The sequence below is a fragment of the Pistacia vera genome, unplaced genomic scaffold (genome assembly GCF_008641045.1).
Source record: "Pistacia vera cultivar Batoury unplaced genomic scaffold, PisVer_v2 Contig163, whole genome shotgun sequence".
Taxonomy (NCBI): Eukaryota; Viridiplantae; Streptophyta; class Magnoliopsida; order Sapindales; family Anacardiaceae; genus Pistacia; species Pistacia vera.
In genome coordinates this window covers 621,509-639,679 of record NW_022195716.1, presented here as the reverse complement: position 1 = coordinate 639,679, position 18,171 = coordinate 621,509, and the positions used below count along the sequence as shown (strand labels likewise).

At 33.1% G+C, this 18,171-nt stretch overlaps 4 protein-coding genes across 4 annotated transcripts; 1 reads left to right on the top strand and 3 right to left on the bottom strand.

Moving 5' to 3' along the window:
* The first annotated feature begins 798 nt into the window (after nucleotides 1-798).
* On the top strand, nucleotides 799-5,757 carry LOC116125357 (protein OBERON 3). Its single transcript, XM_031411095.1, has 2 exons — nucleotides 799-2,975; nucleotides 4,932-5,757. Exons 1-2 carry the CDS (start codon nucleotides 1,070-1,072, stop codon nucleotides 5,507-5,509), a joined length of 2,484 nt encoding a protein of 827 aa, XP_031266955.1. The 5' UTR covers nucleotides 799-1,069; the 3' UTR covers nucleotides 5,510-5,757.
* Nucleotides 5,758-6,726: 969 nt separating this feature from the next.
* On the bottom strand, nucleotides 6,727-8,475 carry LOC116125374 (probable ascorbate-specific transmembrane electron transporter 1). Its single transcript, XM_031411114.1, has 4 exons — nucleotides 8,043-8,475; nucleotides 7,901-7,949; nucleotides 7,608-7,807; nucleotides 6,727-7,072 (listed from the first exon to the last, which is right to left on the bottom strand). Exons 1-4 carry the CDS (start codon nucleotides 8,199-8,201, stop codon nucleotides 6,812-6,814), a joined length of 669 nt encoding a protein of 222 aa, XP_031266974.1. The 5' UTR covers nucleotides 8,202-8,475; the 3' UTR covers nucleotides 6,727-6,811.
* A 1,839-nt stretch (nucleotides 8,476-10,314) lies between these two features.
* Nucleotides 10,315-11,787, bottom strand: LOC116125375 (probable transmembrane ascorbate ferrireductase 3). Its single transcript, XM_031411115.1, has 4 exons — nucleotides 11,611-11,787; nucleotides 11,465-11,513; nucleotides 11,004-11,203; nucleotides 10,315-10,735 (listed from the first exon to the last, which is right to left on the bottom strand). Exons 1-4 carry the CDS (start codon nucleotides 11,776-11,778, stop codon nucleotides 10,478-10,480), a joined length of 675 nt encoding a protein of 224 aa, XP_031266975.1. The 5' UTR covers nucleotides 11,779-11,787; the 3' UTR covers nucleotides 10,315-10,477.
* A 4,135-nt stretch (nucleotides 11,788-15,922) lies between these two features.
* LOC116125373 (probable transmembrane ascorbate ferrireductase 3) lies at nucleotides 15,923-17,447 on the bottom strand. The gene is made up of 4 exons (XM_031411113.1): nucleotides 17,220-17,447; nucleotides 17,074-17,122; nucleotides 16,613-16,812; nucleotides 15,923-16,344 (listed from the first exon to the last, which is right to left on the bottom strand). Exons 1-4 carry the CDS (start codon nucleotides 17,385-17,387, stop codon nucleotides 16,087-16,089), a joined length of 675 nt encoding a protein of 224 aa, XP_031266973.1. The 5' UTR covers nucleotides 17,388-17,447; the 3' UTR covers nucleotides 15,923-16,086.
* Nucleotides 17,448-18,171: the final 724 nt, after the last annotated feature.

Below are 18,171 nucleotides of genomic sequence, written 5' to 3'. Positions count from 1 at the left end.
AAACATAAAAATACGTTAAATAAAAGAACCTGGGTCTTGAACAACAATAGTTTTGACTGTAACATGAGATGCATACGTACTCTAGTGGCATTTTCCACGTTTCCATAACTCATACGCTTAGTTAAGATATTTTATTTGCCGAATACCTTTTATACATTGGCTAGTGTGGATGGTTATTATTATTATTATTATTTTCTTATGAACGGGAATTTTCGTATTAGTTTGTGCATATCTTAACTAATTTTTGAGGACTCTATAATTATTAACCGAGTAAAAGTTCTAGTGATCACCTCTATCATCATCTTGAGGATTCAAACTCGAGAGACTATATTAGATCATTCTTTTGTTTTTTTCACTATCATAGGGACTAATGGTTATTCTCTTTAATTTCTATATATATCCTAATAAGAAAATTTAAAATTTAAAATGTACAAACTTAGTGACATGTTAATTTTTAATTAGAACCAGTGATTATTGTGAATATATTTAAGTGGGCTTGTACATCACGTTTCTACCTTTTTAACAACGGTTAAGAGAAGAAAAGAAATTCAACAATGCCTTTGGTATAATTTTTTATACCCATTCTATATTCAACAATGGCGTTGGCGTTTCATAGATGAAAGGATGGATATGAATTTTTATTAGAAATTTGTAATAAAAATGTTGATTTATTTAGTCTCTAAGCTGTTGTCAGAAAAAATGTTTTTTCAAAATAAAAACACGGGCTTTGCAGAGTAGGACCACTTTGAAAATTTCTCTCTCTAATCCAAACAACAACAAATCATATAAAAATGATAAAGAAAAAGCAAAGCATCATCGCCGTTTTAGTTTTTAGTTAATTGGTGTAAACGCTTTGAAACCTCAACAAGCCGTTGTTGCTCAGAAACACCACTCAAGAGTCAAGACAGAGAAATAATATGAAAAACAAAATTTCATGACTAAAACACTACTTGATCTTCTCTGATTTTCCACTTTGCCCCCTCATACACCTTCCTTTTCTCTCTGGTAAGTCTTTGTTTTTATTTATTTTGTGTTTTTTGTGTGTCTGCGTGTGAGGGAAGGTGAGACCATGTTTGGAGAGAAAGATCTCTCTGCTGATCTCCCTATTGATGGGGAGAACTCTGTGAGTAACAAGCTTTCACATGGCCGAAGCATCCTTTTAGACCAAAGTAAAGGGTACCCACATGAGAAAATTGGTTTGTCTCAAAAGAATAGTCTCGATTTTTTTAAAGAATCAACTATGAATCTTGATGGGTTTTCTTCTAAACCCTCAAATTCTGCCTCCCAAGAGCTCACTTTGAGATATCTCTGTGAAAATCCCAAACTTGGTGAGAAAATCTTGATGGAAAAATTTGCTTCTCACAAGGGGAAAGAGGTTGTTTTTGTTGAGAATTCAAGTCAAGATGACAAATTTGTGGAGAGAGATTTCTTGAATTTGAATGAAAGTAGAGTGAATTCTTCTTGTTCTAAAAGGGAAATAGAGGAAGAAGAAGAAGAGTTTCAGGGGGAGAGTAACACTAACAATAGAGACAAGACACCAAGGCTAGAGACTCTTAATCTGTCTCTGTCTTTGCCTGATGTGTCTCTTTCTTTAACTGCATCAAATGCTTTGCAAAAGCCTGCTAGGAGTGTACAATCTTTGGCACCATCAAGAGATAACAACACCCAAACGACTTGTTCAAATGATTTCACTGCTGCTTCACTTTCTTATTCGTATTCTCACCCGTTTTCGCACAATCCTAGTTGTTCGTTAACGCATAATTCGACCGAGAATTATGATTATTCTGTAGGGAGGGATGATCAAATTTGGTGTGGTGGTGAGGGGACTAATGGGTCAGTTCATAGTCGGTTCAAACCTATTGGAGATGGCGTTATTGCTTTGAACAATCATGGTGGTGGTGGTGGTGGTGGAGGAGGAGGAGGAGGCGGTGGGTTTTCTATGATGCAAAGTAGTCGTTTGATGAATAAGGATTCGTGTAACAATAGTCTTTATAAGACTACGAGTTCGGATAATCTTTCATTTTTCCCTTCTGAATTGCCTGCAAGGCTGCGGATAGATACCAATTCTGGGGATTCCAGGAGGAAGGATTCTGAGAATTTGAGAGGCTTGGAGAATACTGATGGAGGGAGAGCATGGAAGGTTTCTAGACCAGAGAGAATTCTTCGGGAGATTGTATCAGAGTCTGTTCCTCTCATGGCTCAAATAATTCAGGAGCTTTCAGAGGAAACTCTTGAATCGATTAAAGATTATCTCAAAAATCTTTTTGTGGTGTCTGAGAAGAAAGAGGAGTTGGTAGGATTGCAAAAACGACTTGAGAGAAGATCTGATCTGAACAAGGAGACACTGTCAAAATGCCACAAGGATCAATTAGAAATATTGGTTGCAGTAAAAATGGGGCTCGGGAGCTTTCTGTCTGCAAAAGTTCAGCTTCCTATAAATGAGCTGGTGGAGATTTTCTTGTTAATGAGGTGTAGGAATGTAAATTGCAAGAGTATATTACCTGTTGATGATTGTGACTGTAAACTTTGCTCTGCAAATAAAGGATTTTGCAGCTCATGCATGTGTCCAGTTTGTATGAATTTTGATTGTGCCAACAATACTTGCAGTTGGGTTGGCTGTGATGTTTGTTCACATTGGTGCCATGCCGCTTGTGGTATTCAGAGGAACCTAATTAAGCCAGGCCCGAGCTTGAAGGGGCCCTCGGGAACTTCTGAGATGCAGTTCCACTGTCTTATGTGTGATCATGCCTCAGAGATGTTTGGGTTCGTTAAGGATGTGTTTTTGTTTTGCGCAAAGAATTGGGGCCTAGACACCTTGGTCAAGGAGCTTGACTGTGTAAGGAAAATTTTCAAGGGAAGTGATGATTTTAAGGGCAAGGAATTGCATATTAAGGCAAATGAATTGGTCTCCAAGCTGGAAAACAAAGTGATGTCTCCTTCGGAAGCTTGTAGCTCCATTATTCAATTCTTCAATCGTGAGTCTCCTAACTTTATCCTCCTTCTTTTTCCTTATAGTTCATATGTTATTCCTCCTTGTCAGTTAAAGTGGCTCTATGTTAATCATAACCTCTGTGAATTAGTTTGTGAAAATCCAATTTTTGAGGACAATAGATGTAACCTTTGCCAGTTTCTGTATTTTTCTGGTCAATGAGGCTGATTTAATTCTACTGATCATAAACCCATCAAATGGAAACCTTATCCAAATGCCAACCAGTAAGCGAGTAAACCATTCACAAGTTCACCCCAACAAGTGAAGGGTTCTAGGTCCTTTCTACATGACATTATTATTAATTAGGGGCTATTGGCCCTAGATATGGGTCATACCAGCTTTAAACTTTACTATGGCAAGACTAAGGCTCATTGTATTAGATTAAGTTTTTACTGTCCTCACTTTTGTTTCCATGTCCAATGTTTATGCTACATGACAGGACGTAACTATTTACATCCCTTAAAACCCAAGTCCCTGCAAAAGCGAGGATTTCATCCATTAAAAATGAATCTAAGGTATATTAAAACCTAAGAAGAAACACTTGCAGCCCTGCTTAATGCTTCAAAGATATTTATCCTTTTAGCGCAATGCATGTATTGCATAGTAGTGTAGTTGAAAACTGCTTCTAATCAGCTTAGAGTTTAGTGTTTTGAGTTCTGAACAGTAGATTTTGTTTCTTTTTTGCTGTGTACTGGTAGTTGTACAGTTGAAAACTGCTTGTATTTCTTGAAATTGGTTGAATTAGATTATTTATTGTAGATTCGTTTCTCTATATCCTTAAAACTTGCATATTTCCTTTAGGTGATGTAAATTTATTGCTGTTTGCCAATCTGGACAGACATGGTTAGAATCAGAGTCTAGTGATCTTGGAATAATTGATCCCTGAACTAATTCTAGAGAATTCATGTATGAGATTACAAAGTGCTTTCCCTAATTCATTTTAGAAAGAAATTTGGAATTATATTACATTATATTGACATTTGATAGGCTTAAGTTATCAATGGGAATATTTGAGTTTATCCGGAAGTTCAAAATATAATGCCTGTTTTTGAAGTTTGAACAAGAAAATTTACGCTTCGTTTTCTTGTCAATGATCAGATACTGTTTCACGTCTTTGTAGAGGAAGCCATTACTGTGTGAACTAATTATGGTTTCTCCCATTAAACCTTCCATTTTGATAGATGAGAAGAAATTTTCTAACATGTATGATTGTGTTTCGGAAGTTCCTAGATTGTAATTTGCTATATAACTTACCTTATTACTTGATTGTTCCGAGTTGGTCTTGCCAAACTATATTTTTCATAAACTTTAAAGCATGAAGCAGTTACTGCATAGGACTAAGGGGGTGTTTGTTTAAGCTTATAAGCTGGTCAAACTAGCTTATAAGCTCTAAAATTAAGCTGATTTGTTTGTTTATAACTTTTTTGAGCTTATAAGTTGAGTTTATAAGCAAAAAATAATAAGTTAGGGGGGAGGTACTTTTTTTTTTTTTTTTTTTGCTTATAAGTTAGTTTGGCCAAGTATATTACCATATCATCCTTGTTTAATTTTAAAATTTCATAGTATACCCTTGTTTAATGTAGTACCATGTTTAGTTATTTTATAATAAAATGTACTTATAAGTCACATTTTACCAAACATGTTAACTACTTATCGGTCACTTATAAATATTTTAACCAAACACGTAATTGCTTAAAATTTCAAATGCTTATAAGTATAAGCTAATTTTCATAAGTTCAGACAAACACCCCCTAGGTCTGTGGCCTTCGCATCTTTTCCGTTTTTGCTTTTTATCAGATTTCCAATTTTTTCGGATTTTTTTGAGTTCAAGATTTGACTTTTTTTTTTCTTTACCACTCTCTCATATGCATTCAATTTGATGTTGCACATTGAATTTTTTTCCCTTTATTCTCTTAAAATCCTTCTCTTTTGGGATAAATAGGTGCAGATAATATGTCAGACTATGCTCCTGCTTCCAGTACTTTGCATGACTTGATGGCAGCTCAAGCTAGCCTAAGAAAAGATAGAACTCCAATTCCATCAGCTACTTCTCTGCCTCCGAAATACACCATGTATAACATAACTTCCTCAAGTGGACGGCGAGATTCATTGTCAAATGATCTCCGTCAAAAAGACCTCATGAGCGACCTCAAAATTGAAGATGAGTTTCAGTTTGGTAAGTTATCAAAGAATGATGGTTTTGACAGCTTGGAAAGCATTGTTCGTATTAAAGAAGTGGAAGCAAGAATGTTCCAGAACAAGGCAGATGATGCTCGGAGAGAGGCAGAGGAATACAAGCGAATGATTCGGGCCAAATCTGAGAAATTGGACGAAGAGTATGCCCAGAAACTCGCAAAACTTTGTTTGCCAGAGACAGAGGAAAGGCGAAGGAAGAAATTCGATGAACTGAAGGATTTAGAAGATTCACATTGTGATTACTTCAAAATGAAGATGCGAATGCAAGCCGAGATTTCTGGTTTAATGGAGAGAATGGAGGCCACAAAGCAGCAGTGGGTTTAGTTTTCTGGCATTTGAAGTTGTTATTCTCTTTTGGTTACAATTTCTACTAAGGGTGTGTAATTTGTTCTTGTTTTCACCATTTTGAACCCAACTTCCTTCTTCAAATGGAAAATGGATGGCTTTTGTTCTACTTGTGATAACATGCCCACTTCATTTTTTTTAAATATTAGTCGGAATATTTTGGACTAGGATGCTCTCCTAATCCGAGAAATGCAAGCTCATGTGAACTCATATAAGAATGTTTTATACTCTCTTTCCAAATTGGTAGGTTTGATTTGGACAAAATCAACTAAGCCATATTGCTTGGCCTTGAATTATTGTCCATTTTTAATGGAAAGTGATGTAAGAGATGCCAAAGCATTGTTGAACCCCAAGTGAATGTATTGCTTCTTTGTCATTTCCCGTGAACATAATAATAGATTGAGTAATAGTATATTTAAAAACAATTATCAATAATTTTATATTACAAATACAAAATGTCAGCTTACAATTGGTAAGTTTGTATAGGTCTAGTATGATCAAGACAATTACAAACTGTAAAATAAGGTTAATGAGAAATGTTAATAAAGCTAGTATTATTGTAATAGATTCTCCATTTATGATTTTATTAATTTAACCATTTATTATTTCATTATTATCTTGTGCTCAAGAAATAAATTATAAGAGGTGATTGACACCGTTGATAGTGTAAACCAAATAATTTTAATATAACGAGGCACAAAAGCTGTCGAATATTTTATCCAAGGGGCCTACACCATTACACCAATTAGCTGCTTGATTAGTGATAAAATTAAAATATTAAATAATTGGATGTGATTGGACAATTGAACCAACCAGCTCTTGGGAAATTGGACTGTGCATGATGAGTTTTTTTACTCATCTTTTGTTCAATTTATACTTTATATTATATGTATGTATGTATATAATATAGTAATATAGGTAATAATGTTATTTAAGGGCTTATTTAATAGGAAACGTATCTAAATTTTCTGAAAATAATTATTAAAATTTCACCTATTTCAGTGGATTTTCAATAATTATAGAAAGGTGAGGATTTTCAATTAGAAAATTTTGAAAACCCTAAACAAACCTTATTTTTTAATCATAGAGGTAGAGGATGAAAACAAAGATAGAGGTAAATAATGTTCAAGATTGATTTGAGTTTCAAAATATATGCAAGTTGAAGCTCAACTTTCTTTTATAATATAATTTGTCCAATAAAAAAAGTTAAATAATTTAGTTACTTAGATTATACAAATCACAAACATTAATTAAAAAATACATCCCAATTGCTAAATTTGATTAATAAACTCGAGGAAGGACAACACCAAGTCCAACACTTATTGCAAATAGAATGAGCAATATTCCTATGAAGTTAACAATAAGTGCTTCCTGGCCGCGAAATAGGCCTAATATAAGGAATTTCTGAACTAGTCCAGTCTCAGCACTGCATATTGCCAAGAAGAAGATCACCAGTCCGAAGAAACTGTGCCATGGCAAGAATGAAGCTCTTCTTGACATTTCCGCTCCTGGGAAGACGTAAGAGACGAAAGCAAGAAGCCACTGTAAAAATATTACAAAATTTTTGTTAATTGAAAATTTCCAGGTGAGGATGTCTTTAATTTTTTATTAAAGGTGAACTTCTGATCACTAACTTTTGATTTTAGGATTTATGAAGTTAACAAATAAACGTTGAAAATGTAAAAACATCCTCACTAATAGTTAAATTTTACATATATATGACATACAGAGAGACTTCATCCACCGTGAGGTATTGCTTAACTATTTTAGGTCTTATCTTTTAAAATACTAGACTTATGATTTATCCCCTTGAGTTTAACAAATGTTTACATAATTAGGAGGATTTTTAGTTTAAACCTCATAATACCCCTTATTTTGATATTGTCTCAGTTTTAGAAACTCAAATTCTACCTTCAAACCGTCTATTTTTAATGGTTGTTACAATCTCGGAAGTATTTTAAACTGTAGTAATTGGACGTGTCGACCTAAACCCCAAGGGTACATGCAATGTAATTAACTCATATAACATATAACTTCTGGTAATAAGCATTTGCATAAATTTATTCAACATAAATACCTGTAAACCATAGAGGCAGATGGTGCCCATGCCCAACCAAGAATGTAAAGAATACATATCCGAAGTTCCTGATTCATGGTGAAACTTGAAAACTGCATAAATGCCCAAAATTCCACACAGGAGAGCTAGTAAATGCAGCAAGAAATGAAATGTCTTTTGAGCTCTTCTTGTTGCAGGGACTGTCTTGTATGCCATTATAGCTGTTTTATATATTCAAATTAATAATTCAATTAGATCTAATCTGTGTAAAATAATTCATATATTATTCAGTGAACTGTATGCATTTCCCTTACCTTCACCTCCAATTAATATAAATCCAATTATCATGAAAAATGGATGCAACTGCAAATAAGAAATAGAAAGAAAAACAAAAATCAGAGAGAAATATTTATAAAAATATCATTGAAATTGCAAGAGTTGTATCAAAGAACTCACATTGAAAATCTTCAATTTGTTATCAGATTTAAAAGCAAAGCCTTCTTGGTTGTGCAGGAGCCATACAAGCACAAGTGTTGCCACTGCAATGACTAATAAATGAGCAAAAATCGTAACAGGAGTTGCCGAGATTTGGTAGCTACGACTTCTCGGCGCCATGGCACTCCGTTGTGCTGAAGAGAGATCAGTTGTAATGGAAGTGAGATGATAATCAATGAATTACAAGTTCAATTCTCTTGAAACAAGCTGTGCTATATAATAATTTATTCTTGAAATTGGACAAACAGACCAATAAATTTTGTTTCGTGTAGAATGCGTCATGAATTATGTATTAATTCAACGCGTTAAAGAGAGTAATTGGTTAAGTACAAAGCCAATGGGTGAAATACACAAGAGAGATTTTTGTTTGCATGATAAAGATACTACCAAAGATGAATTTTGTAATTAATAAGACCGTCCTGCCGGCAAATTTTTGTAATGGCAAGTCCAATGATTTGAACAACATTTTGACTTTGTTTCATTCTTATAATTAATTTTACTGTTGCCCACATGGTTATATAAAGTAATTTGTGAGTTTAATAATATTTTTTATTAGTTTTTTCATTACCAATACTTGTTAAAACGTGTACATATAATCTGTTTGAAATTCAAATAGAGTTTTTGCATTTGTGGTAAAATTTTACACTTCTATAGATATACACATGGAAAACGTTGAAATATGAAATACTTGAAGACTCAATCAAATAAATTTGTGTGACTTGATAAACAGATTTGAATTTAAATATGAAGCATAGTATGTGAAAGATATCTATTCAACGAAGTTGCTTTCATTCTTAATAAACTAAGCAAGCTTTTAAGAGCAATTCGCTGCATCTCTTGTCTGATAGCAACATCAATTTTTTTAGTGTAATGTCAGTCCAAGTATAGGACAGATTTTTCTCACACTCCAAAGTCCACGTTACGAAAAAATATAAATATAAAATGTGCATGAATCTAATAATTAGGTTCATTAGGTAGAAAAGATCTTTCCATGAATATAACAACGATTACTAATACTGTTGATCATGGACTGCAAGACTTGTTCTATTTTGGAAGTCTTATTTGGAATCGGAAGACTAATTAAGGTACACGTAAACTGATCTAAACACATTCGACAACAAAAACAAAAAAACAAAAAGAATATTTCCATCATGAAATGGGTTCCTATATTTTCATTGAGTTATTTAAATTAATGTTAGTTTACTAAGAGCGGTCAGATGAGTTGGAGTGACGATACAAGAAGACAAAAAGAAAAAGTTAAAGAAAAAGAAAAAAGAAGGAAAATAATTCAGCCATCGACGATAGTGCACCGAATTTGTACACCAAATGACGTGACAAAATCTTGATCATTGATTAATTTTAACTTAATATTAATCAACGGTTAGGATTTTGTCACGTCATTCAGTGCACTATTGTCAGTGACTGTAACATTACTCAAAAAAGAAATTCGTCGTAACCAAACGGATTGCAGAAACGCATGTGGTTCTCCAAACAAAAAGGAGATCAGAAAACAACAAAAGGAAACAAAAGAGAAAAAAGTAAGAAGGTGAGATCAAATAGCCAAAAGGGTAGGCCCTAGAAAGCGTATAAATACATGATATCAGTGGTACAGCTACTTGACAACGCTCCCCAAAAATGTGCATATGAATATAATTATCAGATTCCTAAGGTAGAAGACTGGAACTTGTTCTAGCTCTTTTACAAAGTTAAATGGAATTTTATTATTCTTGAGATTGCTTGATTTACTAGGTTTGGTATATCAAGGAATTATAATTACTTGTAGCTTTAGTTGAGAATCACAAAATAGAGACTAAGCTTTGCTTTCGTTGCACTTAGCTGTAAATTAATAGATACTCTCATATATATATATATTCGATTGCTTTTACAACAATTTCGCCAGTACTGATTTAACCATGATCGAAGAATGAAAGATTTTACAGTGATTTTCCTAGATATCTACTTTGGAAGATTTAAGTGAAGAATACAAAATTCAACCAGAGACAATTTTTACGAACATGTATGATTTAAGATACGATAAATTAATTGAGATACAACTTGAGAACATCGTAGTATATATTATGCTTCGGAGGCCTTCGTCTCTGCTTGATTATAGTTAATTAATATCTTCCACTGGCTTCTCGCTCTGGTTATTTCGTTTCCCAATTATTTTTTTAATGTCACTGGTTTATGGGGAGCCATGCCGGTTATATTACGTTATATTTTCTTGTATTCATGAAAATATGTTACACTTTAGATGCTTCTCCATAAATAATAATAACAATTTAGATTACAACAATATAATACCGAGCACACTAAACGAAAAAATAAATATAATAATAATAATGACAATCAAAGAAAAAAATCACTCCCAGACCAGAAAAAACATTGCAATGTAATCACACATAACGAGCAAGGGCAACAGAAAGATCAACAAAAATGCCGAATAGGAGGATTGATAGTCCAGTAAAGTTGATCAAACGAGCTTCTCTTTGATGCGCAAGTTTCATGAACGTAAATTTTTCGATTAATCCTGTAAGAGCTGCGCATATTGCCATGTATAAGAGTGCTCTACCCCCGCAGATATGCCATGGAAGCATCTTAGCCCTCGTTATGGCCGAAGATGGAAAAAGAAATGCAGAGACCCCCAAAAGCCACTGCAAACAAAAGCAAAATAAGTTTTAAATTAATTATTAGATCTGATATAATTACTAGAATATATTGAAGTTTATTTCATACACCCCTAACGGGATTGTTTAATCTTAAACATACTCAGCCATTATGATTATTAAAATCCCCTTGTCTCAAGGTTTTTTTTAATACTTTTTGAAAACCTTGAATGTACTACAATTAAATGATGTCGTAAGGGGTGTATGAAATAAAACCTATATTAAAACTAAATTCCGAAACGGTGGTGTTTTGTACCTGTAAGCAAAAGAGGACAAAAGTGGTCAATCCAATCCATGAATGCAATGAATACATATCTTCTACATTCACCATATCATGATACTTGAAAACCGCACATATCCCAGCCACTCCGAGACATAAGGCAGTCAAATGAAGTATCCCATGAAAAAATTTCTGCACTTTATGCTCTGATCTAATTGTCTTGTATGCCATCATCGCTGCAAAATATAAATGCGTATGAAAGACTTAATCGGTATAACACTTATACAGTATGTTCTAATCTTTAATATATATGAGGGTCTAATTAAAAAGAACATCATTTGCAATAAATTTAATTAAAGATTTTTATATCAGACGCCCTTCTCAAAGAAAAAAAATCCAGAATACAACCGAGTATTACTATCCTTCAGTAAATTTACGCCACTTATGTATGCACTCAGTAACAAGATTCTAACCAAAAACAAGTAGGAAACTCGCACCTTCACCAGCGAGAAAGACGAACCCACAGAACATAAAAAATGGGTGAGCCTACAAGAACAAGAACAAGAATTTATTAATTTTAGTATATATATGTGTGTGTGTGTGTATAAGATAGTGAAAATCAAGAGTTAATGAACTTAATTACATTGAAAACACGATCTGAATTGTAGGAACCATACTCGATGCCCCCTCGGTAATGCAACAACCAAATGAGCATAAGAACGATGGCTAAGATGCCAAACAAATGTGCCGCTAGGGTTAAGCGAGAGGCAGACCGCCTGAACGTGGCCCTTTCGTAACCATAATTATCCATGGCTGGTGGAAGAATAGTTTTGTGGCAGTGAATGCTCACAGAATGAAGTGAAGGAGGAAGGTTTTGTTCTTAATATGCGTTCATTGGCTAGTACTGCTTGTAGAATTAATTCCCTATGACAAAGTTAATGGGAATATTTTTTTTTTATTCTGAGATTGCTTGATTTGCTGGGTTTGGTATATCAAGGAAGCTTTGAGCTTCAGTTAAGAATCACAAGTACAAATTAAACAAGTTAATAGATTTTTGTTTTTATGATCAACGATTATTAAGCTAGTGACAACTGACAAAGTGATGAACCTTCTAATAACTTCGACAAGAAAGTACTCGATAACCAGTCATAAATAATATCTTCAAGAAGGTAATGTTACAACTGATCATTTGGCCAATTTAGGTCTTTGTTATCCAAGTTTGCAATGGTGGGACGAACCCTTTATTACTAGGAGCTTCAACATATATTGGCATTTACATCGCTAAGGTTTAGTTGATTTTTATTTCTCTATTGTAATTCATGCTTTTGCATTTCTTTTATCTATGTTTCAGATTTTTGAGGGTTGGGCTTTTCGTCTCCCCATATCTAGATTTCATTTACCTTTACCTCGGTTTTAATAAATTTTTCCTTATTTAGAAAAACAAATCAATATTATATTTTATATGTGTATACAAAATATAAAGGAAATGGGATAAAGATCGAACGAGATCATCTGCAAATGACTCTTTATATGACCCAAGCTTTTTTTTTTATAAAATTTATATAAAAACAAGAGTCCAACAACTCTTTATTCTTTATTAATTCTCTCTCCTATTAAGTTTTTTTTCCTATACATTGGCTCTCCACATCTACAAGTCTATTAGATTTGATAAAAATTTTATTTTTTTAATTTAAAATTAATGAAATGCTCTTTATTTTTAAAATATGCTCTTTAAAATAAAGACACTATTGGAGATGCTCTAAAGGGGGGCGTTTGGTTGGGGTTATGTAGGATTACTAGGGTTATGTCATCTTATATTACTTGATTACCACATTTGATTGTCAAGTAATATAAGATTTCGATAATTTTTAAATACTAATAGTAGTTACTATTGGTAATATTGGAGGTAATCTGATTATCTCTATTTTCTTAGATATTGTAAGATTACCAATATAATCTTTTTTTTTTTTTTTTGGTTACAATTCTATCCCTTATCAATAAAATTTTAGGACAATAATACCTTATTTTTAAATTAATTTACATGAATATAGTTTTTACTATTTCACCCCAATTAATTAACTTTTTCGACAAAATTACCCTTGAATTCAAAACAAATTGCAGCCCATCCAAGCCACCAACCTCACCCACCTGCTGTCGTCGCCGCCAGAACGGCACATAGAAGGCCGAAAATGGTCGTCGTGCGCCGATATGGCCATTTCCAGCCAGAGATCTGGCCGAAAATGGCCAGATCATGACAGATATGGCCAAGAAACGACCAGATCTAAACCCTAATCTGGTCGTTTTCTGGCCATGTTAGATCTGGTCGTTTTCCGGCTAGATCTCTAGCCGGAAATGGCCATACGATGCACGAAGGCCATTTCCTGCCTTCCGTGCGCCGTTAGGTTGTCAACGGTGGTTGCCGGCGGCCAGCAGTGGTTGGGGTGGTAGGGGTGCATTGTTGATTTTCCAACCTTTTATATGAGGTTGGACAATTCAATAATTTAAATAACATACCCACTAATTTATTCCTCCCAACCAAATATATTAATAAAATATACCCACAAATTTATTCCAACTAACCAAACATAATTTCCTAAAGCTTCTTAGTAATCTTCAAGGTAATCTAACTTTTCAGTAATCTTCAAGGTAATCTAACTTTTTAGTAATCCAACATTCCCAGTAATCTAACATTTTCTGAACCAAACGCATTCAAATAGTCAAATTTCACTCTCTATCCTAATCTTAATTAACAAATTACAAGTTTCTATGCATTTTATTTATTAATTCTCTCTCTTATTAAGTCTCTTTCTTGAAAACTTAAAGAGTCAATTGGATTTGAATAAATATTTTGTTCTTTATTTATATGAAAAATGCTCATAAAATAAAAAAACACTATTGGAGATACTCTTATCTGGAAGTGGGAAGGGCTTTATATAACTTTTTATTAATAATTTAAAATATATATTTTATTCAGAAAAACCTCTATATAATTCGAACCAATTAGCTCACATATTAATAATAAAATAAAAATTTTCATTTTTTAAAAAGAGAAAGAGAGAACCCAAGTTGGGATATTGAAATCTATATTATTCTAGACAAATTATTGCTACTTTAGATATGGAATAATACTTTATATATTTTTACAGCGGCCTTAAAGAAATTGTGAATAAGTAGATTTGGTGCATGGATGAGGTCCATGAATTAGCGGAAAGGGAAGGATACAAAAAGAAAAAGAAGTAAAGAAAAAATTAAACATAGTACACAAAAGATTACATGCTGAAGGAATGAATTAATTGAACTTTTCTAAATTTACAAAAGGAATCAAGAGGTGTAAAAATCGTATGGTGGATTATCAAGAGGAAAAGGCATCATGTAGTCAAAAAATTCAGGGGTGGATCCAAGAATTTCACAAGTACAAATTAAAAAAGTTAATAGATTTTTTGTTTATGATCAAAGTTTTAAGCTAGTGACAACTGACAAAAGTGATGAACCTTTAATAACTCGACAAACAGAAAGTACTCGATAAACAGTCATAAAATATATCTTCAGAGAAGTAATGTTACAACTGATCAATTGGCCAATTTAGGTCTTTGTTATCCAAGTTTGCAATGGTGGGACGAACCTTCTTTATTACTAAGGAGCTTCAACATAATATTTGGCATTTACATCGCTAAGGTTTAGTTGATTTTTATTTCTCTATGTAATTCATGCTTTTGCATTTCTTTTATCTATGTTCAGATTTTGAGGGGTTGGGCTCTTTTCGTCTCCCCATATCTAGATGTCATTTACCTTTACCTTTTGGTCTTTAATAAAATTTTCCTTAGTTAGAAAAACAAATCAATATTATATTTTAATGGTATAAAAAATATAAAAGGAAATGGGATAAAGATCGAACGAAGTCATCTGCAAATGACTCTTTATATGACCCAAGTTTTTTTTTATAAAAATTTATCTATAAAACAAGAGTCAACAAACTCTTTATTCTTTATTAATTCTCTCTCCTATTAAGTTTTTTTCTATACATTGGCTCTCCATCTACAGAGTATATAGATTTGAATAAAAATTTTATTTTTTAATTTAAAAATTAATGAAGATGCCTTTATTTTAAAATATGCTCTTTAAAATAAAGAGCACTATTGGAGATGCTCTAAAGGGGGGTAAAAAAGAAATTCGTCGTAACCAAACGGATTGCAGAAACGCATGTGGTTCTCCAAACAAAAAGGAGATCAGAAAACAACAAAAGGAAACAAAAGAGAAAAAAGTAAGAAGGTGAGATCAAATAGCCAAAAGGGTAGGCCCTAGAAAGCGTATAAATACATGATATCAGTGGTACAGCTACTTGACAACGCTCCCCAAAAATGTGCATATGAATATAATTATCAGATTCCTAAGGTAGAAGACTGGAACTTGTTCTAGCTCTTTTACAAAGTTAAATGGAATTTTATTATTCTTGAGATTGCTTGATTTACTAGGTTTGGTATATCAAGGAATTATAATTACTTGTAGCTTTAGTTGAGAATCACAAAATAGAGACTAAGCTTTGCTTTCGTTGCACTTAGCTGTAAATTAATAGATACTCTCATATATATATATATTCGATTGCTTTTACAACAATTTCGCCAGTACTGATTTAACCATGATCGAAGAATGAAAGATTTTACAGTGATTTTCCTAGATATCTACTTTGGAAGATTTAAGTGAAGAATACAAAATTCAACCAGAGACAATTTTTACGAACATGTATGATTTAAGATACGATAAATTAATTGAGATACAACTTGAGAACATCGTAGTATATATTATGCTTCGGAGGCCTTCGTCTCTGCTTGATTATAGTTAATTAATATCTTCCACTGGCTTCTCGCTCTGGTTATTTCGTTTCCCAATTATTTTTTTAATGTCACTGGTTTATGGGGAGCCATGCCGGTTATATTACGTTATATTTTCTTGTATTCATGAAAATATGTTACACTTTAGATGCTTCTCCATAAATAATAATAACAATTTAGATTACAACAATATAATACCGAGCACACTAAACGAAAAAATAAATATAATAATAATAATGACAATCAAAGAAAAAAATCACTCCCAGACCAGAAAAAACATTGCAATGTAATCACACATAACGAGCAAGGGCAACAGAAAGATCAACAAAAATGCCGAATAGGAGGATTGATAGTCCAGTAAAGTTGATCAAACGAGCTTCTCTTTGATGCGCAAGTTTCATGAACGTAAATTTTTCGATTAATCCTGTAAGAGCTGCGCATATTGCCATGTATAAGAGTGCTCTACCCCCGCAGATATGCCATGGAAGCATCTTAGCCCTCGTTATGGCCGAAGATGGAAAAAGAAATGCAGAGACCCCCAAAAGCCACTGCAAACAAAAGCAAAATCAGTTTTAAATTAATTATTAGATCTGATATAATTACTAGAATATATTGAAGTTTATTTCATACACCTCTAACGGGATTGTTTAATCTTAAACATACTCAACCATTATGATTATTAAAATCCCCTTGTCTCAAGGTTTTTTTTTATACTTTTTGAAAACCTTGAATGTGCTACAATTAAACGATGTCGTAAGGGGTGTATGAAATAAAACCTATATTAAAACTAAATTCCGAAACTGTGGTGTTTTGTACCTGTAAGCAAAAGAGGACAAAAGTGGTCAATCCAATCCATGAATGCAATGAATACATATCTTCTACATTCACCATATCATGATACTTGAAAACCGCACATATCCCAGCCACTCCGAGACATAAGGCAGTCAAATGAAGTATCCCATGAAAAAATTTCTGCACTTTGTGCTCTGATTTAATTGTCTTGTATGCCATCATCGCTGCAAAATATAAATGCGTATGAAAGACTTAATCGGTATAACACTTATACAGTATGTTCTAATCTTTAATATATATGGGGGTCTAATTAAAAAGAACATCATTTGCAATAAATGTAATTAAAGATTTTTATATCAGACGCCCTTCTCAAAGAAAAAAAATCCAGAATACAACCGAGTATTACTATCCTTCAGTAAATTTACGCCACTTATGTATGCACTCAGTAACAAGATTCTAACCAAAAACAAGTAGGAAACTCGCACCTTCACCAGCGAGAAAGACGAACCCACAGAACATAAAAAATGGGTGAGCCTACAAGAACAAGAACAAGAATTTATTAATTTTAGTATATATATGTGTGTGTGTGTGTATAAGATAGTGAAAATCAAGAGTTAATGAACTTAATTACATTGAAAACACGATCTGAATTGTAGGAACCATACTCGATGCCCCCTCGGTAATGCAACAACCAAATGAGCATAAGAACGATGGCTAAGATGCCAAACAAATGTGCCGCTAGGGTTAAGCGAGAGGCAGACCGCCTGAACGTGGCCCTTTCGTAACCATAATTATCCATGGCTGGTGGAAGAATTAGGTTGTGTGGCAGTGAATGCTCAAGCAGATGAAGTGAAGGAAGGAAGGTTTTGTTCTTAAATATGCGTTCATTGGCTAGTACTGCTTGTAGAATTAATTCCCTATGACAAAGTTAAATGGGAATATATTTTTTTTATTCTAGAGATTGCTTGATTTGCTGGGTTTGGTATATCAAGGAAGCTTTGAGCTTCAGTTAAGAATCACAAGTACAAATTAAACAAGTTAATAGATTTTTTGTTTTTATGATCAACGATTATTAAGCTAGTGACAACTGACAAAAGTGATGAACCTTCTAATAACTTCGACAAACAGAAAGTACTCGATAACCAGTCATAAAATAATATCTTCAGAGAAGGTAATGTTACAACTGATCAATTGGCCAATTTAGGTCTTTGTTATCCAAGTTTGCAATGGTGGGACGAACCTTCTTTATTACTAAGGAGCTTCAACATAATATTTAGCATTTACATCGCTATAGGTTTAGTTGATTTTTATTTTCTCTATTGTAATTCATGCTTTTGCATTTCTTTTATCTATGTTCAGATTTTTGAGGGGTTGGGCTCTTTTCGTCTCCCCATATCTAGATGTCATTTAACTTTACCTTTTTGGTTTTTAATAAAATTTTCCTTAGTTAGAAAAACAAATCAATATTATATTTTATATGTGGTATACAAAATATAAAAGGAAATGGGATAAAGATCGAACGAAGATCATCTGCAAATGACTCTTTATATGACTCAAGCTCTTTTTTTTTCATAAAAAAATTA

Coding starts and splice junctions, on each gene's coding strand:
- LOC116125374 (XM_031411114.1), bottom strand. CDS start 8,201: ATGGCGCCGAGAAGTCGTAGCTACCAAATCTCGGCAACTCCTGTTACG. Junction 7,950..8,042: donor ACAAATTGAAGATTTTCAAT/GTGAGTTCTTTG, acceptor TCTTATTTGCAG/TTGCATCCATTTTTCATGAT. Junction 7,808..7,900: donor TATATTAATTGGAGGTGAAG/GTAAGGGAAATG, acceptor TATATAAAACAG/CTATAATGGCATACAAGACA.
- LOC116125357 (XM_031411095.1), top strand. CDS start 1,070: ATGTTTGGAGAGAAAGATCTCTCTGCTGATCTCCCTATTGATGGGGAG. Junction 2,976..4,931: donor CATTATTCAATTCTTCAATC/GTGAGTCTCCTA, acceptor TGGGATAAATAG/GTGCAGATAATATGTCAGAC.
- LOC116125373 (XM_031411113.1), bottom strand. CDS start 17,387: ATGGATAATTATGGTTACGAAAGGGCCACGTTCAGGCGGTCTGCCTCT. Junction 16,813..17,073: donor CGTCTTTCTCGCTGGTGAAG/GTGCGAGTTTCC, acceptor TATATTTTGCAG/CGATGATGGCATACAAGACA. Junction 16,345..16,612: donor TTGTCCTCTTTTGCTTACAG/GTACAAAACACC, acceptor TTTTGTTTGCAG/TGGCTTTTGGGGGTCTCTGC.
- LOC116125375 (XM_031411115.1), bottom strand. CDS start 11,778: ATGGATAATTATGGTTACGAAAGGGCCACGTTCAGGCGGTCTGCCTCT. Junction 11,514..11,610: donor ATTCAGATCGTGTTTTCAAT/GTAATTAAGTTC, acceptor TTGTTCTTGTAG/GCTCACCCATTTTTTATGTT. Junction 11,204..11,464: donor CGTCTTTCTCGCTGGTGAAG/GTGCGAGTTTCC, acceptor TATATTTTGCAG/CGATGATGGCATACAAGACA.